This window comes from Brienomyrus brachyistius, chromosome 3 (assembly GCF_023856365.1).
Source record: "Brienomyrus brachyistius isolate T26 chromosome 3, BBRACH_0.4, whole genome shotgun sequence".
Taxonomy (NCBI): domain Eukaryota; kingdom Metazoa; phylum Chordata; class Actinopteri; order Osteoglossiformes; family Mormyridae; genus Brienomyrus; species Brienomyrus brachyistius.
The window spans coordinates 31,545,136-31,567,010 of record NC_064535.1 but is presented as its reverse complement, the minus strand read 5'-3'; the positions used below and the strand labels follow the sequence as shown (position 1 = coordinate 31,567,010).

Here is a 21,875-nt window from a genome sequence, read left to right as displayed (position 1 = left end):
ACAGCTCGGTGCATGAACATTAGAGCTTACCCTGGTGAACAAGAATGCTGTCTCCTTGCGCCTTCAGGTCGGGGAGAGACAGTCTCTGACTGTCATCTGCACCTATGCGCCAAATAACAGTTCGGAGTACCCAGCCTACTTGGACTCCCCTCGTGGTGTGCTGGTTAGCACACCACGAGGGGATTCCATCGTCTTGACGCTGGTGACGCTGGGGGACTTCAATGCTCACGTAGGCAACAACAGTGTGGCCTGGAGAGGGGTGATTGGGAAGAACGGATTCCCTGATCTGAACCCAAGTGGTGTTCTGTTGTTGGACTTCTGTGCAATGTATGGTTTGTCTATAAGGAATACCATGTTTGAGCATAATGATTTCCATAAATGGACATGGAACGATCATACCCAGGGCTGCAGGTCGTTGATCGATTCTGTCTTGGACACTTGGGTGAAGAGAGAGGCAGAGCTGTCAACTGATCACCACCTGGTAGTGAGGTGGGTCAGGTGGCAAGAGAGGAAGCTGGTCAGAGCTGGCAGGTCCAAGCGCATAGTGAGGGTCTGCTGGGAACGTCTGGCAGAGGCTCCTGTTTGCCGGATCTTCAACTTGCACCTCCAGCAGAACTCCAACTGCATACCTGTGGAGGATGGGGACATTGAGTATGAATGGACAGTGTTCCAGACCTCCATTGTGAGAGCGACTGTACAGAGCTGTGGCTACAGGGTGGTCATGCCAGTCGTGGTGGTAACCCCCGTACTCGATGGTGGACACCTGAGGTGAGGGGGGCTGTCAAGCTGAAGAAGGAGTCCTACTGGGAATTATTAGTCTGGGGGTCTCCGGAGGCAGCTGACAAGTACTGGAAAGCCAGACAGAATGTGGCTTGGGCAGTTGCAGAAGCAAAAACCTGGGCGTGGGAGGAGTTTGGTGAGGCCGTGGAAAGTTACTCTTGGTCTGGAATATCAGGAAGGGGAAGCAGCTCCTGGGTCCTACTGTTTACATTTACATTACATTTACATTTACAGGATTTGGCAGACGCCCTTAGCCAGAGCGACTTACATAAGTGCTTTGAGACTCTGCAATGAAATTCCTATGCTAGCTCAATAAGGACCCAAGCTATGAATACTATCTCTCTGAGAACTCCGTTGAGTAGTGCAGAATTTTTTTTTTTTTAATTTTATTTTCATTTTATTATTTAAAAAAAAAAAAACACACACCAGAAAAAGAGCCGAGTAAGAATACAGAAGTTCTACGACAGGTATTTCTGAAAAAGAAAAGTTTTGAGTCGTCGCTTGAAGACATTCAAGGATTCAGCTGTTCGGACATCTAGGGGGAGTTCATTCCACCAATTAGGTGCCAGGACAGAGAAGAGCCGAGATGCGTGTCTTCCTTGTGCCTTGAGGGGAGGTGGGACCAGTCGAGCAGTGCTGGAGGATCGGAGAGATCGTGGTGCAGAGCGGGGTGTGATGAGGTCCTTTAGGTAGGATGGTGCCAGAGAATTTTTGGCTTTGTATGCGAGCATCAGTGATTTGAATCTGATGCGGGCAGCTACAGGAAGCCAGTGGAGGGAGCGCAGCAAAGGACTAGTGTGGGAGAACTTGGGAAGGTTGAAAACAAGACGAGCAGCTGCATTCTGAATCAGTTGGAGGGGACGGATGGCGCTCAGTGGTAAACCCGCTAGAAGCGAGTTGCAGTAGTCAAGGCGTGAGATGACGAGTATCTGGGTGGCCTGAGTGGAAAGAAATGGACGTATCCTCCTGATGTTAAAGAGGAGAAACCGACAAGAGCGAGAAAGACTGGTGATATGTGAGGAAAGTGACAACCGATCATCTATGGTAACTCCAAGGTTTCTAGCAGAAACCAAAGGACGGATCAGGGAGTTGTCAAAAGAGATCGCAAGGTCCTGGAGGGGGGATGAGTCAGCCGGGATGTAAAGCAGCTCAGTTTTACTAGTGTTGAGTTTTAGCTGGTGAGTGGTCATCCAAGATGAGATGTCTGCCAAGCATGTAGAGATCTTAGTGGAGACATGAGTGTCTGAGGGAGGGAAGGAGAGGATGAGTTGAGTGTCATCGGCATAGCAGTGGTAGGAGAAGCCATGTGAGGATATAACTTCGCCAAGAGATTTAGTGTAGAGGGAGAATAGGAGAGGGCCAAGAACCGAGCCCTGAGGGACACCGGTGGAAAGACAACGTGGAGTAGATGTGGATCCATTCCATGTCACTTGGTATGTTCGGCCTTCTAGGTAGGAAGCCAGCCAGCGCCAGGCCAAGCCACCAATGCCAAGACTCCTAAGGATGGATAGGAGAGTTTTGTGGTTGACCGTGTCAAATGCTGCTGATAGGTCAAGAAGGATGAGGACAGATGACAGTTTGGCTGATCTGGCAGCATGTAGCTTCTCAGTGACTGCTAAGAGGGCAGTCTCTGTAGAGTGAGCTGCTTTAAAGCCAGACTGATTAGGATCCTGGAGGTTGTTCTGAGAGAGATAGAGAGAAAGCTGGTTGTAGACTGTACGTTCGAGGATTTTTGAAAGGAAGGAAAGAAGCGATACTGGTCAGTAGCTGCAAGTGTCTGAGGAATTTAGAGTGGGTTTTTTAGGATGGGAATGACCCTGGCTATTTTGAATACTGTTGGTACATGACCGGAGGTTATGGAGCCATTAATGATAGTCGTGATGAAGGGGAGAAGGTCTAGAGAGATTGTCTGAAACAATGCAGATGGGATTGGATCAAGTGGGCAGGTGGTAGGGTTGGAAGATGAGATGACTTTCATGTCATACATACATCTCATACATACATACATCTCTACAGTGGGGAGGGGGTGCTGTTGGCCTCACCTGGGGAGTGGAAGTAATACTTTGAGGACCTCGTCTATTTAAGAAAGGGGACCAGAGAGTGTGTTCCAACTACAGGGGGATCACACTTCTCAGCCTTCCTGGGAAGGTCTATTCCAGACTACTGGAGAGGAGGGTGAGATCGATAGTCGAATCTTGGATTCAGAAGGAACAATGCAGTTTTCGTCCTGGCCGTGGAACAATGGACCAGCTTTATATCCTTGCGAAGGTACTGGAGGGAGCCTGGGAGTTTGCTCATCTAGTCTACATGTATTTTGTGGACTTGGAGAAAGCTTACAACCAGGTTCTCCGAGTTGCTTGGGGAGTATGGGGTTTGGGGCCCATTACTGTGGTTGATTCGGTCCCTATAAGAACGGAGCAGAAGCTTGGTCCGCATTGCCGGTAATAAGTCTGACATGTTCCCAGTACGTGTTGGGCTCCACCAGGGCTGCCCTTTGTCGTCGGTCCTGTTTATAATATTTATGGACAGGATTTCTAGGTGCAGCCAGGGTGTTGACAGTATCCAGATTGGTGGTCTCAGGATTGCGTCGCTGATTTTTGAGGATGACATGGTCATGTTGCCTTCCTCTGCTGGGGATCTACAGCGTGCTCTTTGGCAGTTCGCAGCCGAGTGCGAAGTGGCTGGGATGAAGATTAATACCTCCAAGTCTGAGACCATGGTTCTCAATCGGAAATTGGGTGGATTGCCCTCTTCAGGTCAGAGAGGAGGTACTGCCTCAAGTGGAGGAGTTCAAGTATCATGTGGTCTCATTCATGAATGAGAGTAGAGATCAAGAGCTGGACAGATGGATCGGAGTGGCGCCTGCAATTTTGCAGGCGCTTATTTGGCTCGTCATGGCCAAAAAAAGAACTGAGCCCGAAAGCAAAACTCTCGATCTAATGGTCCATCTTCGTTCCTACTCTTACCTGTGGTCATGAGTTGTGGGTAGTGACTCAAAGAATGAAATCATGGATACAGGTGGCCAAATGACGTTTCTCCACAGGGTATCTGGGTTCTCCCTTAGAGATAGGGTGAGAAGTTCAGATATCCAGGAGTGTCTCAGAGTAGAACTGCTGCTTATCCACATCAGAAAGAGCCAGTTGAGGTAGTTTGGACACCTGGCGCAGATGCCTCCTGGGTGGCTACCTGAAGAGGTTTTCCATGCATGTCCTACAGGGAGATGACCCCGGGGCAGACCCAGGAGGCACAGGAGGGATTATAACTCTCGGCTGGCCTGGCAAAGCCTCAGCATCTCCCCCCCGAAGAGCTGGTAGAGGTGGCCGGGGAAAGAGGGGTCTGGGTATCCCTCCTGAAGTTGCTATCCCCGCAACTCGTGCGCAGAACTCATGTAAAAATATATTAATCGCAAACCTCCACATTTATGCCTCTCTGTTTATATTGTGTCTTGTACTTGTGCTCTGTCCATGTTATACCTAATTGTTAATCATCTGGTGTTGTAGTGTCTCCAACTGTAGCTAGCTGTGCCAACACAAATTTCTACCATACTTGGTCATGTGGCAATAAAGATTCTGATTCTAATCACAATTAAACAAAGACCCCAAGTAGGATCAGTGTTTGGAAAATCAACGGATCGATGAACATTACCAGTACAACAATAACATTTTTTACCTTTTCTATTGTCAGTTAGTTTAAGGTATAACTTGCGATTTGCCATTAAAAAGCAGAAAAACAAGAAAATAAAAAAATAAAATCTTTCTGCCTGCACATCAGAAGTGTGTTTATCAAAATTCAACAGAAAATGTTAATTAAGTTGTCAGGTTTTCATATGGTGTTAGCGCAGTTATGTAGGGATTTATCAGTTAGTTATTATATACCAGTTTAGAAAACCTTGTCACAGTTCATGCTAAGCAATAAGCACCGTTTTAAAGTGCCATCCATCCATCCATCCACCCATCCATCCATCATCTTCCGCTTATCTGAGGTCGGGTCGCGGGGGCAGCAGTCTCAGCAGGGAAAGCCAGACTTCCCTCTCCCTGGCCACTTCGTCCAGCTCCTCCGGGGGAATCCCGAGGCGTTGCCAGGCCCCCCAAGAGACTTAGTCCCTCCAGTGTGTCCTGAGTCTTCCCTGGGGCTTCCTCCCAGTGGAACATGCCCGGAACACTTCACCAGGGAGGCGTCCAGGAGGCATCCTAAGTAGATGCCCGAGCCACCTCATCTGGCTCCTCTCAATGCTCTCTCCCGAATGACCAAGCTCCTCACCCTGTCTCTAAGGGAGAGCCCAGCCACCCTGCAGAGGAAACCCATTTCGGCCGCTTGTACTTGCGATCTCGTTCTTTCGGTCACTATCCATAGCTCATGACCATAGGTGAGGGTAGGAACATAGATCGACTGGTAAATCAAGAGCTTTGCCTTTTGGCTCAGCTCCTTCTTCACCATGACAGACTGATGCAGCGCCCGCATCAATGCTGACACTGGACCGATCTGCCTGTCGATCTCCTGCTCCATCCTTCCCTAACTAGTCACAAGACCCCAAGATACTTAAACTCCTCCACTTGGGTAAGGACCTCCACCCTTTTCCAGCTGAGGACCATGGTCTCGGATTTGGAGGTGCTGATTTTCATCCCAGCCGCTTCACACTCGGCTGCGAACTCCTCCAGTGAGAGCCGAAGGTCACGGTCTGATGAGGCCAACAGAACCACATCATCAGCAAAAAGCAGAGACCTAAACCTGAGGTCACCGAACCGGACACCATCAATGCCCTGGCTGCGCCTAGAGAGTCTGTCCATCAAAGTTATAAACAGAATCAGTGACAAAAGGCAGCCCTGGTGGAGTCCAACCCTCACAGGAAATAAGTCCAACTTATTGCCGACAATGCAGACCAAGCTCTGACACTGGTTGCACAGGGACGGAACAGCCCTTATAAGGTAGCCCAGCACCCCATACTCCCAGAGCACCCCCCACAGGACTCTCTGAGGGACGCGGTCGAATACCTTCTCCAAGTCCACAAAACACATGTAGACTGGTTGGACAAACTCCCATGCACCCTCCAGGACCCTGCTAAGACTATAGAGCTGGTCCACTGTTCCACGGCCAGGGTGAAAACCGCACTGCTCCTCCTGAATCCGAGGTTTGACTATCTGACAGACCCTCCTCTCCAGGACCCCTGAATCGACCTTACCAGGGAGGCTAAGGAGTGTCATCCCCCTATAGTTGGAACACATCGTCCAGTCCCCCTTCTTGAAGAAGGGGACCACCACCTCGGTCTGTCAATCCAGATGCATTGCCCCCAATGTCCAGGCAATGCTGCAGATGCATGCCAACCAGGACAGCCCTGCAACATCCAGAGCCTTGAGGAACTCCGGGAGGATCTCATCCACCCTTGGGGCCCGGCCACTGAAGAGCTTTTTAACCACCTCAGCGACCTCTGCCCACCCCCAAGTCCCCAAACTCTGCTTCCTCGTTGGAAGGCATGTCAGTGGAATTGAGGAGGTCTTCGAAGTATTCTTTCCACCGACCCACAACGTCCCAAGCTGAGGTCAGAAGTGCACCATCCCAACTTCTGAGCCACCAGATGGTGGACTAAAATCTCCTCAAAGCTGTCCAGAAGTTGTCCTCCATGGACTCACCAAACTCCTCCCATACTCAAGTTTTTGCCTCAGCGACCGCCGAAGCTGCGTTCTGCTTGGCCCACCGGTACTCATCAGCTGCCTCCGGAGTCCCACAGGCTAAAAAGGCCCGATAGGACTCCTTCTTCAGCTTGACGGCATCCATCACCGCTGGTGTCTACCAGCAGGTTTGGGGATTGGCGCCGCGACAGGCCACCTTATGACCACAGCTCGGGTCAGCCGCCTCCACAATGGAGGCGCGGAACATGGTCCATTCGGACTCCTCCCCCGGGACATGGGAGAAGTTCTGCCAGAGGTAGGAGTTGAAGCTCCTTCTGACAGGGGATTCCGGCAGACGTTCCCAGCAGGCCCTGGGAGGAGTGCTCTCCAACACCCCTTCCAAGGACTCCAAAAAGGGTGTCGTGAGCAACTCCAGAGTGGAAGAGGGTCCAACCCCATTCAAGGAGACTGGTTCCAGAGCCCAAGCCGTGCGTCGAGGTGAGGCCGACTATATATAGTTGGAACCTCACAACCTCGTGCACCAGCTCAGGCTCCTTTCCCACCAGAGAGGTGACACTCCATCTCCCTAGAGCTAGCTTCTACAGCCAAGGATCGGACCGCCAAGGTCCCCGCCTTTGGCCACTGCGAAACTCGCATTGCACCTGACCCCTTTGGCCTCTCCTACAGGTCGTGAGCCCATTGGAGGGGAGACCCACGTGCCTTCTTCGGGCTGTGCCCAACCAGGCCCCATGGGTGCAGGCCTGGCCACCAGGCACTCGCCATCGAGCCCCACCCCAGGACTGGCTCCTGGAAGACATGAATCCATGTTTTTATTCATCATAAGGGGTCTTTTGAGCCGCACTTTTTCTGGTTCCTCACCCAGGACCTTTTTGCCTTGGGTAACCCTACCAGGGGCATAAAGATCCAGGCAACTTAGCTCCTGGGATCATTGGAACACGCAAACCCCTCCACTACGATAAAGTGTTGGCTGCAGGAGAGGCCGTTTTAAAGTGGACAGACAATTTTAGGTTTCTGTCTCCCCCTAGAGGAAATCAAAGAAAATACAGATGTTACATATTTTTAAATTGCCTTAAACCAAAGTAATACAATGATGTCATTGGCAATGTATATTAACAACAAAAAATACTTATTAATCCTTCTGAACATTCAACATTAATTAAATTTAATGTGTAAACATCCATCCATCCATTTTCCAAACCGCTTATCCTACTGGGGGGTCCGGAGCCTATCCCGGAAGCAATGGGCACAAGGCAGGGAACAACCCAGGATGAGGGGCCAGCCCATCGCAGGGCACACTCACACATCATGTGTAAACATTGTTTAATTAAAATAATTAGCACTATTTATCTTCATTTTAAGAAGCCAAACGAAAGCAGTTTGTATCATTTCTCCATTACAGCTACAGTCATGGCTGAAAATATTGATACCCCTGGAATTTTTCCAGAATATGTACCTTTTCTCCCAGAAAATTGTTACAATTATTTTGGTATACACATGTTTATTTCCTTTATGTGCATTGGAACAACACAAACAACAGAGAAAAAAAGCCAAATTTGACATTATATCACACAAAACTCAAAAACTGGGCTGGACAAAATTATTGGCACCATCAACTTTATACTTGGTTGCACGCCTTTTGGAAAAAAATTAAATCAATCACTTCCTATAACCATCAACAAGCTTGTTACACCTCTCAACTGGAATTTTTAACCACTCATTTTTGCCAAACTGCTCAAGGTCTCTCAGATTTGAAGGGTGCCTTCTCCCAACAGCAATTTTGTGATATCTCCATAAGTGTTAAATCAGATTTAGATCCGGACTCATTGCTGACCACTTCAGAACTCTCCAGTGCTTTGTCTTCAACCATTTCTGGGTGCTTTTAGAGGTATGTTTGGGGTCATTGTCCTGCTGGAACACCCATGACCTCTGACACAGACCCAGCTTTTTGACCACTACATTGCACCCAAAAATCTTTTGGTAGTCTTCAGATTTCATGCCTTGCACACAGTCAAGGCATCCAGTGGCCGCAAAACATCCCCAAAACATCTTAGAACCTCCATCATGTTTGACTGTAGCCACTGTGTTCTTTACTTTGTAGGCCTCATTCCATTTTCTGTAAACAGTAGAACGATGAGCTTTAACAAAAATATCTACCATTCTCCCAGAAGGATTTTGGCTTCCTCAAGTACATTTTGGCAAACTCCAGTCTGACTTTTTTATGTTTCTATCAGTAGCTGGGTCCTCCTGGGTCTCCTGCCATAGTGTTTCATTTCGTTCAGTTGTCGATAGGATAGTTTGAGCTGACACTGTTGCACCCATAGTCTGCAGGACAGCTTAAATTTGTTTAGAAGTTGATTGGTGTGATGCCCGGCTCGTGCGATCCTCCTGTGTGCCACGCCCCCTGATTACCCACGTGTGCTTTCCCGATCTTGCCCAGCTGTGTCCACTTATTTTCGCCCAGTCCTGTCTATTTGAGTCCATGTCTTGTCTTAGTTCTTTGTCCGTCATTGATGTTAGTCGATGTCCGATGTTTCCTGCTCTCCGTTTCCCTAATAAATCCCCGTTTTCCCCGTATTCCGCCTGCTTGCTTGCCCGTGCGCATTACCCGCTTTACCCGGCGATCGTGACAATTGGGGCTGTTTATCCACCATTATGACTATCCTTCATTGCAATCTTTTATCAATTTTTCTCTTCCATCCATATCCAGGGAGATTAACTACAGCGCCATGTGTTGTGAACTTCTTGATTATATTGCACACAGTGGACAAAGGAACATGAAGATCTCTGGAGATGGACTTGAGCCTTAAGATTGTTGATATCTTTCCACAAATTTAGTTCTCAAGTCCTCAGACAATTCTCTGCTCTTCTTTCTGTTCTCCATGCTTAGTGTGGCACACACAGATACACATCAGAAAGTTTGAGTCAACTTTTCTCCATTTTAACTGGCTTCAGGTGTGATTGCGATATTGCCAGCACCTGATTCTTGCCACAGGTGAGTTCAAACAAGCATCATATACTTGAAATAAAAGAATTTACCCACAATTTTGAAAAGGTGCCAATTTTTGGAGTACTATGTGAAATGGCTTTTTTCTCTGTGTTTTGTGTTGATCCAATGCACATAAAGGAAATCCCAAAATTTTTCTAATTGCAACAATTTTATGGAAGAAATAGTGCATTTTCTGGAAAAATTCCAGGGGTGCTGATAATTTCGGCCATGACTGTACATCTACCAAGTTTAGTTTAACACAACCGAACACTGAAATGAACATCTTCATTAACCTTGACAGTGTCATTTTAATTGTAGGATACATTAAACCAACAGCTAGTTCAATCAGGATTACGAAACACAAACTGAAATGCTTAAAACACACAGCAAAATGAGCAGATACAATAAATAAAAGCAACACAAATTACTTCAAACAGGAAAAAATAGGAGCGTTACAAAGAGACAACAGAAGGGTGGACTATTCAAGCAACTGATTTATTGTCCAAGGCAACCACATACATGTACTGAAGGACCAAGACTGGGTTTAAATATGACTCATGGGGCATTTGTGACCAAAAAATATTGACTGGAATGTTTGAGGGTAATTAAAAATCAAGCAAAATAAGTATAATTTTGGGTGAGAAATCCAATTTGGCAGGTGACCATCCAGAATTAAATAAAAATACCAAATTTATCCAGCTTAGCTTGTTGTTCCTCTGGTGTATTCCAGAAAGGGGCCAAACCCATTTACATATAAACACTGTTCTGCCCACCCTTACTGTCCCCTGCTGTACTGTCATGTTGCCCTGCTAATAAGTGAACCATCACGGTCTATCCATGAACCACCAGGAATGGGTCAGGACCTCAGAGGCAGAAACATATGGGAGAACAAAACGAGAGACTTGCTTGCATTCTTGCAAAACCTGGAATTTCACATGTGCTACATGGAAAAATCAGGAAGCCCATCCCACTCAGCAAGTGAATCAAGAGAAGGGCAGCCATGGTGGATCCCGCTGGTAGTATAATGTACCCCCTCCCCCCATAGAAACACACGTGTACAGCTGTGCTTGTGATCTCTTCATCAGGTCCGTCTAAGAGGATTCCTACACACAGTCTCCCCCAATTGTGCCAAGCTAAACTACTGAGCACAGAACTCAGCTCCTCCGACTCCGCCTCCACCATTGCCTCCTTTCAAGCATCTTCATCCGACTCCTCGTCCTGCTGCCCTCTCTTCTGCAGAATGTAAAGAATATTGCAGGTCAGGTCATCAGGAGATGGAGCACTGACCAGAGACCATGACAACTCCACATCTCCTCCAGAGGTACAAACCATAGGTTCCATCATAATATCGGGTTCACCTAAGTCCTCCCTTTAACTTGTGTTTAGCATTTATTTGCCAGGAAAATGTCTTAAGCCCATTAAATGTCAGTTACCAAAGTACAGAAACAAACACAGGACAGACAAAGGTCACCGACACAGCTAAGCCAGCTGGACATACGAGACAACAGTCACACAGAGGCATAGCAACACCATAGACTGCATTTTACGACGTGTTCTTAATGCTGCTCAGAAAAACAGCTAGTGTAGCTAGCTAGTTACCAAAGCTAAGCAAAAGTAAGGCGTTAAAACTTTTTTTTTTATTTTAAGTGTGAACTTTTACATTTGGCACTTGATTGCCAGACATCAAACACTTGACCAAGAGCTTGGAAACCTTCCCTTGAAGAGCAGAATGGACTCGAGGCTGAGGGGAGTCACAGCTAAATGCCCTTTCATACCCTAAAGCTGCAGTGATGCTGAAGACCCCCAACTGGGGGAGTGATGCCTGTGTGAGGTCAATACGACATACAGGGAGCCCTGCTGGGGGGTGGTATGTCCTCCTCACCAGTTTGAGGAAGTCAATGAGCTTGTAGGCGTCCTCGCCGGTAGACAGGTCTACAAAGTCACGTGGGATGCGGTAGCTGAGGCAGGGGCTGGGCTGGACGGTCACCTCGCTGGTGGTGTAGCGGAATGCCAGGTCATCCTATGTGGTGCATAAACACAAACACCGTTACGACTAGCAAAGCTTCATATTTCTACGTAGTCCCAATAAGTAATTAAAATCTACTATATCAGTTTAAACAATGTTGCCCTGGAGACATCGCAGGTCACATTATGTCCCTCCATCTTCTAACCACTTACCAAGCACATGTTTACAAGGGGGCCGGGAAGCTATGCTAGGTAGCACAGGGCACAAGGCAGGGGAACATTCTAGATGGGATCACAGGGTACACACGTTCACACAAGACCACAGGTATACTTTGAGGTTTAACTGCCCATAATGTATGTATACTCCTTGATGTACTAGCAGCCTGTCCAGTGGGTCCACTGCTGTGTGAACGGTGTTCCTGTATTGAATAAGTGACTGGAAGCAGGATGGATAGATAGAGCAATAGTTTATCCATAGTAGCTTTTTTTTTGCATACATCTATTTGGTTCCCCAAGAGCTTCTTTCAATAACAGACATACTAAAATGATTCTAGTACTGCAGTCTACTGCTTTGTGGCTCCTGAAGTAACTGTGAAAATGGTCTCCCTACAATAACCAAAAGTAATATAATTTCATTCTGTCTTGCTTTTACTAATCAAGAGCTTTTCCACAATACAGGACTTTGCAGAAGTCTTAGGCCACCAAAGAAACTTATGTTTATGTTTGTGTAAAATTGTGATTTAACAAATGCTGACAAAGGTTTGGAAACCAAATCTATAGTATTCTAGGCAACGGACAAGACATCAGTAACTATTTTTGCAGAGCATAAGAAACTGCTGTTACATTTTTATTGTAGGCCTAATAAATGTGTGTTTTTTCTTCTCTCTTAAGCAAACATAAAGCTACTTATTTGGGAAGATAGTGTAAGTTGTTTGCTTTGGTAGCCTCACACTACAGCTGTACAGTGCTGTAGATGTTTTAGTGGTGTGATCCAAAGGCAAGGTTTAAGTTGCGAGAACCACAAATTCATTGTTCATACTTTTGGTGTCATGGACTGATGAGTGTGCATCACCCACCTGCTGAGGAGCGCCTCCCTCTGCTGGCTGGGCCCTCAAATTGCACCCGGAGATGAGCTCCTCCCAAGTGAATAGCAGGGAATCAGTCACCTCGCCAAAAGGGTTCAAGTCGATCAGCCAGACTTCACCCTATGGCAAGATGACTGTGTGAATCCTCACACCATAAGTGTTTGCTGTAACATTCACCAAGTCTGCACCACTGAAAGCAGAGTATATTTTAACACAAAGGAACTTTATGAAAAACACACTCAATAACACTGCAGAGTGGAATCCCACCAAGTTCTAACACAGTTACCAATGGTGTGTTTAAAATTTTCCCCAACAAATAAGCTATTTAAAAGTGCTATATTGCAACAACATGAAAAAGGTAAGAGAAATGCAACAAAGCAAGAAATTAAGTGTCTAACACAAGTACATATTAAATTCAGATTACTTGGACTGACTGATTTCACATTGTATACCAGATGGATTTTGTCTGACAAGGAATGAGCTATTAATGATTTGGCTCTGTTGCATCAAAACATTCCCACACTGACCTCAGACTGAGGTAGAAATATGACTGACTCAAACCTTAACCCTGTGGGGTCAATGGCATCATCGGCAATGCCGCGTATCTTTCTCATGTATTTCAGTTCATAACTCGATGAAATCTTATTGTAGAAACATGGAAAAAACGCTGACTAAATCTGTAATCTGTCTTTTCAAAATATCCATTGTCTGTAATATTAAAGTTTTTAAAATTAGGTTTAATAGACAAAAAATAATGTCACCTTACTTTGTTTTACCTGCATCAAGGGCGTGTAGTGCTGCCCTCACCCAAAAAAAAAAAAAAAAAAAAAAAAAAAAAAAAAAAAAAAAAAAATCGCTATTCATAGCTACATAAGTGCGTATTCAAATCGTATGGCAATTTGATGAACAACGCAAAGGTGAAATGCGATCCAGATACATCCCCATCAGCGCCATAAAAGGGAGAGGGGGGTGTGGCCAGGTGTGAATGGCTCATGCATACACATGAAAGTTGCTACATATTCAATGAAAAGGAGCCATAAAAAGTGACATAAGTTAGGTTTTTCTTATTTATTTATCCAACTGAACGTTGCAACTACACCAGTCATCTTCATATAGCCAAGACTGTGTTGATCAGATATCTGAGATCAAAATAAACTTCCAGCATTGCTCACTATGTACTTTTATAATGTTTCTGCAAGTGTTCTGCATTCTGCAATGACTATACTTTGATGTCAAACTACAAACTTCAGATAAATCTAACATATTTACAAAGTACACCAAGATTAAGATGAGTTTAATGCCAAAACAATTTGCCATGAATTAAGTGTATGATATTGAATGAAATGTATGACCATGCTCTAGTCAGTGAAAGTGTGTTCCCTACCCTTAGACCCCAGAGGGTTAAAGCTTTATTCAGTAGATAAACCAGAAGTATCACTTACCCAACTATCTCTGTAAACATCAAAGACAACTGCAAGAAGGAGAGAAAACAGTTATGACAGACACATTTCACAGCAATATCGTAGTATCTACAGAACTCACATTTGTAGTTCCAATTCAGTGTGTTTGTGGTCCATCGGGTAGCTGGGTAGCTCAAGAAGTCAAAGATCACTGTTTGGGTGCTAAAGAGCTTGGGTTCAACCCATGTCAATTCTTTTTTTTTTTTTTTTTGGGGGGGGGGGGGGGGGGGGGGTCGTCCCCAGGCACTGTTCCCCAAGCGTTAAATAATAGCTGCCCACTGCTATGTCATAATGTCACATATGGGTTAAATGCGGAGGTCACATTTCATTGTTGTGCACTGTGTGCTGTGGTGTCTACAATGACAATCACTTTCACTCAGACTTTCTCTGTGTCTGTCTTACGGCAAGAAGACAGAATGAATGACGTATTGAGTATATATTCCATTATAATTCATTATTGGGAGGCAGCTTGTTGATAAACAACATTGTTGGACAACCCTAGTTTATACATTTAAGAAGGATGTGGATGCTCTTGCTTTATGGAAACAGCGACGCTGACATTCTTTTCCTCTTGTTTCAGCTCAGCGTTAAATTGGCTTCTGGACATTTCAGGCACATGTTCCTAGTAGACTTTCCACACTACAATCATTAGTACCAGATCACATACAGAGGCTAGCGCACACTCACAGTCCTCATCCAGAAACTTGTACTGGATATGGGAGGTGAAGAAGTCCTGGATGGACTGGGAGATGAGGTGCTTCTGCTTGGAGATGTGTTGGTAGTACTGGGTGTAGTCCCTCTGAGAAATACCTGAAATGAAGGAGGTGAGAGTCTCTGACAATAATCTCCCCCTGGGAAAAAGTTAATCTTATATCTGGATACAACTTCCCTCTCCTGCTTGCCTGAACTTACAGACTTTGTACCAGTCCAGTTTCAGGAGTTTCCAGAAGGTACACCATTAGCCTCTGTCACAAGCATTTTACCCAGGAACCTTTCGGTTACTAGTCCAGTTTCTGACCATTTGGAGTTTATATACCCAGGAATACAGCAATTACAGCACAAGTTCCTACATCTGGCAATATTAGGACCAATACACTGCTGGACAGTTGAATTTTCATGATAGTTGAGTGCAGGGCTCAAGTCTGTGACCATTTTTGGAGTCAGTGCGACTATATTTTATAACTAGGTGCACCCGTGTGGCTTGTTAATCTGTCCCCTATTTTTTTTTTTTAACCATCGTTGTATATCACGTGAAACACCCGGAAAGAGTGAGAACTGCTACGTGTATGTGTGTGTGGTCCAGGTATACATTACACTGTGGGGATATTTAGTCCCAACAATGTGATAAAAACCTGTTATTTTGATACTGCGAGGGCCATTTTGTTTGGTCCCGACCAGGGGAAATTCAAATTTTAAATGACTGCAATCAAAAAACGAAAAATGCCAAAAGACTTGCATTTTTTTGGCTACTTATAGTTAAGGTTAGGGCTGGGTAGGGATTAAGGTTGTCATTGCTGGGATTAGGGTTACACCCATAGAAATGGATGGACGATCCCCACAAAGATATGAGTACAGACCCGTGTGTGTGTGTGAGCGAAATACAGCACATTCCCACTACAGGAACATTTTTCAGGAACCAGGAACTTCTGTTGTGTTAGGAACTCTTTTTGATTCTAGCTCCTCTGAGGCCCTACTGGGGGGGACTATTAGCGATAACTTGCCAATTGGTTGACCAGAAGCACTGGCTGCTCATTTGCAGAAAAAGATGTAGCAGAGCAAAAACTGTACCTCAATTACATTTTCTATATTAATAAATACCCTTTTGCTTGCATCTCCATATTTCTGCAAAGGAAAATTTGATCGATAACCAATTTAATTGCCTAATATTGCTGCCGCCAGTGGTGAAACTTGTCAGCACTTATTACTAAACAAACATTACCTCGTATGAAAGATTGATCTGCTGGTCAGATTTAATAATGAATTATAAACATGGTATGTTGCAGAAATAAAATATAAATAAAAGTTTGTGGTGTTTCCTATGAAATTCCACGTGAAGCTTAACCAACAACCTTTTTGCGTCTCCCATACTTATTTAGCATAACCAGCCCAGTTCCTGTTGCGTGGTGGGAAAGTGACATACAAAAGTGGAGTTATAAAAAAGTTCTCAGCCCTAATGGCCCAGAAACTCACAACCAGAGACTAGGTTCCTGAATTTCAGTGGGAAAGTGCCCCATAAAACACTCGTAACGCACAACAGCTTCTAGGCAGGGACAGATGCACTGACGGAATATTGGTTGACTACATATCTTATGTTTACCTTTGCAAATGTATTATTTGGTTTTTATCTTTAAAAAACTACATTTAACAATGATTTTTTTTCTCTTAAGCACTATTTCACTTTGTGACTTTTTCTTTTAAAATAAAAGATTACATTGTTATTTCAGTATACCGTATATTTATTTCCAAAGCATTTATCAGCAATATAATGAAGATGTGTTGCACTGCATGTCAATTTAAGTAGTGTGCTAAATATTGTACTGGTGCTCCTAAAATTTTCAGTAAGAAGTGCCAGTGCTGGGTACTTGACTGTTGGATATGAGGGTTTTTACTGTTCTATGACTTACAAACAGCAATCGGTCCATCCTTACCTATAAGCTTATTCTCTTTGACGAAGCACCGGAACTCTCCACCTGGGATCAGCTCACTCCACTTCCTTAGGACAAGCTGCAGGGGGTGACATTCACTAAGTAATAGGATTCAAATTCTGCATCACTGACATTTTATAGAACATATTTAACAAACCAAAAAACAAGTGGATGGACATGGGTTAATGGGTTAGTCCTTTTAATGGAAAAAAATAGATGAGTGTTTCATATTCTAGCAATTAGGTAATAACTAAGAATGTAATTCCAATAGTCCATCATCCATTTCATCCTTTAACTTCAAAGGAAAATGGCTACCTGGATTTCACGCCAAGGAAAGTGAAGTGGTGAGAAAACCCTGTTATGTTATTTTTAGTTTTACTATATTTTCACAGTTGTTTTTGGATTATGGTGAAACTGGTGTGACCAGTCAGGCAGAAATGAGAGTGCTATGAGACTGACAGCTGACAGTCACACAGAGTAGATGCAGATGTACCTCAAAGTTGATTGGTGGGTCTGGGGAATCATCGCTGCAGTGGAGGAACCTAAGAACAACATGGCGACATGGCTAAGGACTGGAAAAGTGACAGTGCCAAGCTGATGGGGGTTCTGATGATGTAATGGCTAATTCCAGGCATGGATAATTAAGGGTATTAAAAACACCTTTGCACACCCCCTTGCCAACCACCAAGCCAGTGATCAGAAGTGAGCGATCGATTAGAGCCTGGTGCTTTTAGCCAAGCGAGCTCCCCAGTTACTGGAGTAAAGCTCCCTCTCCCTAAGGCACCCGCCTGGACGACAGGCTCTGATGCCAAAAAGCCTCAAAGAGAATGAGAGTTGCAGCTGATAGCTCCCAGTCCCAAGGCCTTGCCAGCCTTGAACTCACGGTTGTGTGAAGTCGTGGGCGATGAAATCGGAGCTCTTGAAGAGCAGGAAAATGTCGGTGAGGCTCTGACACCGCAGGGAGCTGTTCAAGGCGATCCAGCTGGCATCCTGGAGGACAGAAACACTGACTACTGTCAAGGGATACGGAGCACCAATATCAGTCCTTAAACCAGCAGAGGAACATGGGAAAACACCCCATATACACAATATGTAACACGTTGAAAATAAAAAAATCTCTTAAAATCTATGATATTCACCATCACCAGAATCCTTTAACCCTTTGTGATTCCACTCCTGGGAAGCCAACAATCATACGCAAATAAAACACTCCCAACCTACGTATTATTGGATACTTATAATGTACAGAGAGCGAATGAGCTGAACTGTCTGGTACGGACGCTCTTAGCTCTCAAAAGGGGCAAGGCATCAAAGATTGCATTGAAAGTGCTGAATCTTGCCGGCACGGGGGAACATGGCAGGCCTCACCTGGGGAGCACTCCAGTTCAGCTTGGGGAAGACACTGCCCCCTAGTGTGTTTATGGCTTCCTGCACACTGGAGCTGAACTCTGGGAACTCAGGAGCCTGTGTAAACAAAAGAGAGTGCAGCTATCAAGGGTGGCAACACAATACTTCATAAAGCACACATTTGCACTATACTAAGTTGTGAGACTTTCTTGTATTTTATTCATAAAAAAATTTATATTGATACATTAATGTCCTATAATGACATTTGAAAATAATCTGTATTCAAATGGTAAAATACACAGAAATTGTTAAACACAGAAATCAGTCCTAACCAATAAAAATTTTACTAAATTTGATTATATTTAAGATATTACAAAATTGTCCCAGAAACATTTACATACCGTAACAATTGTTGTAGTTTCATCATCTGACCACTGATATCAAGCAGGGAAAAAAGTAATGATCATAATAAAAAAACTCATATTCTGTATCTACATCACAATCAATAACAGAGTTAAAGTTATGTTCAATTATCTGAGACAGACATGCCAATATAGAGTACCTGGATCTCCTCGTCCTCATCAGAATCGTTATTTATCTGAGATGGCTGGGCGTGGCCTTCACTTTAAACAAGGGTAAATTTTCACACATTTCATACAGGTAAACGGAAAATCAGTGGACACCGAAAATGAATAAACGCCGTGCCTACCTTCCAGATACAACTAGAGTCCCGTCATCCAGCAAATAGTCAATTACATTCTGCGGTAAGGGGAGGATCACACTAGAAGGTACATAAACAGACATTACCATTAACCAGAATGCACACAGACTGTTTTTAATAAAGTGTCAACTGATGCCAGGAATTTCCCACAGACAATAAAAATACTGCTAATATTCACGTCAGTTTGGATCTTGCAACATCACTTTTCACACTCTTTATTAAACTGTCATTGTTACTTCAAAAGCAGTGTGACACTTTTGAATTTCGATTTTTTACTGATTTACTGCTTTACGTGTAATGCACAAGTCTCTGCGGATAGCATTCTAGCTAGCGGAGTTTACAAAAAATATCCAGAGAATCTGATTAAGCACAAACACTGGGGCTGTAACAATACTTCACACAACAAAATCACAACCATACCTTTTAATCGTATGCTTCTTAAATAACGGGTACCACACCGAAAACTGACAGTTCACAACCTGCTCCTTCTTCATACTGTACCAGTGCAACAGGAAATGGTGTTTCTTAAAATATATCCCATCTGCAACCGTGCTGCTACATTTAAATGGTTCCCCGGAAAAGTAAATCCTCGGAAGGTTTCTTCCGGCCGTCAAAGGGTTGTATATTGTGCACGTCCAAATATAAAATACACTGTCAGCATTTTCATTTTATACTTCAGTTTGAATCGTAAACAATCCATGCATTTACTTATCACAATCCCACTATCATTTGACTACATATTTCAACCGATAGTAACGCCATACATATGTATGTATGATTATTATTATTCTCAAGTAAACCAGCTTGGACTACGTGGAGCCACCTTGTGGCCACAGACTCAAGCTGAAAGGGATGAGCTAGACAGAAGTATTCATAGTTAAAGAATCGGGCAGGTGTGTGGACATAGGACTTGTGTTATTTGAAGGCAACAAAAGGTCATAATGGTGGTACGCAGTTTCCATTCAAGGAAAAATATGTTAACATTTCAGCAGTACAACACATTTAAAAAAAATTATTTGCTGAAATCACACCCATTCAAGCACAATTTTGTGCTTAAAGCACAATTTCTAATCTGAGTGGGCTATAATAACCCATCCATCCATTTTCCAAATCGTCTATCCCAGAAGCAATGTGCACGAGGCAGGGAACAACCCAGGATGGGGGGCCAGCCCATCACAGGGCACACTCACACACCATTCACTCACACATACACACCTACGGGCAATTCAGTAACTCCAATTAGCCTCAGCATGTTTTTGGACTGTGGGGGGAAACCGGAGTACCCGGAGGAAACCCCACGACGACATGGGGAGAACATGCAAACTCCACACACGTGACCCAGGCGGAGACTCAAACCCGGGTTCCAGAGGTGTGAGGCAACAGTGCTAACCACTGCACTACCATGCCGCCCCACTGTAATAATCAAATATATTAAAATAGTTCATCTACTGTCAAGAAGAGAAAAGTATGTGGAAGCTAATCTGAGTCTTGGGGAAGGCGGCATAGGAGCACAATATGAAGTTGACATAAATAATGACATGGAGGCGGGTCCCCCATGAGCAGCTTCCTCCATTCAGAAGGGGCCAGATAGAAGAAAAGACCTGCTAAAGGATATGGGTGTATTAGGGGCACCAGCACCAGTATGCTATGAGGAAGTCAGTCACATTATTACAATCCACATTGACCAAATGTACCCAGAAAATGTCTTTTTCCAGTATCAAAATATATCAAGTCTTATCACTGGAACACAGAACAGGCAGAAGCGACATTATGACATTAATAACCGGACTGGGGAATCCCTTGCAGAAACTCACTTAAATACACAGAATCAATTAACACAACTAGAAACAGCTGATAACAAAAGGATTACACGTGAGGCAAATGAGGAGGCATGACACACAAGAGGATTGGAATGTGACAGCAGAAGAACAAACAGGAAATAATACTAAATTAACTAAAAGAATGCACAACTAAGAAACCAAGCAAAACCACACAGACCAAAAATGAGCAGTGGCCCAGCAGACCAAACACTCAACAACATTCACAATGCCAGCCTGAGAAGCAAACTAAAGGCAGGTACTTAAATACAAAAATAATGAGGATTAACAAAAGGCAGGCGTGAATTATTAAGAAAATTAACCAATGAGCACAGTACAGGGAAGCAAGCCACAAGTGGAGAAACTTAACTAATAATTAACACGCACAGAAGCTAGGGAACCTTATACGAAAAACTAGGAAACTAGTAACTACATACCAGGAAATAAACACTAGAAATATTGACACACAACTGAGGGCTAACGCTAGGAGAGACTATGACCAAAACACAAGCACAAAAGAATTAAAACAGGAAACAAATAGGATAAACAATTAAACAAAAACCAATAAACAAGAGAGACTGGCCTTAAACGGGGGCGGCATGGTGGTGCAGTGGTTAGCACTGTTGCCTCACATCTCTGGGACCCAGGTTCAAGTCTCCGCCTGGGTCACATGTGTGTGGAGTTTGCATGTTCTCCGCATGTCGTCGTGGGGTTTCCTCCAGTTACTCCGGTTTCCCCCCACAGTCCAAAAACATGCCAAGTTACTAAATTGCCCGTAGGTATGCATGAGTGAGTGAATGGTGTGTGAATGTGCCCTGCGATGGGCTGATCCCCCATCCTGGGTTGTTCCCTGCCTCGTGCCCATTGCTTCTAGGATAGGCTCCGGACCCCGCGTGACCCAATAGGATAAGAGGTTTGGAAACTGGATGGATGGATGGACTGGCCTTAAACGCATAACTACAGGGTTACAGCTTAGGCGCCCACTGAGCTATGTAGCACCCTAAGAACAAGCAGAAAAACACTAGGGACTAGTATGATGACAAAGGTAACAGCAACACCTGCTGGCCAAACGGGGACCAAACACACAGGACAAGGATGGATGGGCACCGACCTTGACATCCGCATGGCATAGATTCAACAAGGTACTTGAAACTTTCCTCAGAGACTTTGGTCTTTGTTGACACAGTAGCATCACAATGTTGCTGCAGATTTGTTGGTTGCACCTTCATGATGGAATCTCCCATTCCACCAATCCCATAGGTTCTATATTAAATTGATATATCTATATTAAATATCTGGTGACTATTGAGGCCATTTCAGTAGAATTAACTCGTCATATTTGAGAAACCAGTCTGAGATGATATGCGCTTTATCACTGTAGTCACCAATAAGTGTGTATCCCAGCAGGCTTAGCAAGCTGCCACTGTCCTTCACCATGCAAA

At 44.5% G+C, this 21,875-nt stretch overlaps 1 protein-coding gene across 1 annotated transcript; it reads right to left on the bottom strand.

The window, feature by feature from the left end:
- Positions 1-9,869: 9,869 nt before the first annotated feature.
- Positions 9,870-19,177, bottom strand: cdc123 (cell division cycle 123 homolog (S. cerevisiae)). The gene is made up of 13 exons (XM_049006576.1): positions 19,037-19,177; positions 18,605-18,676; positions 18,458-18,518; positions 18,297-18,329; positions 17,917-18,012; positions 17,432-17,538; positions 17,042-17,090; positions 16,552-16,627; positions 14,591-14,713; positions 13,886-13,914; positions 12,435-12,563; positions 11,276-11,413; positions 9,870-10,626 (listed from the first exon to the last, which is right to left on the bottom strand). Exons 1-13 carry the CDS (start codon positions 19,108-19,110, stop codon positions 10,585-10,587), a joined length of 1,029 nt encoding a protein of 342 aa, XP_048862533.1. The 5' UTR covers positions 19,111-19,177; the 3' UTR covers positions 9,870-10,584.
- Positions 19,178-21,875: the final 2,698 nt, after the last annotated feature.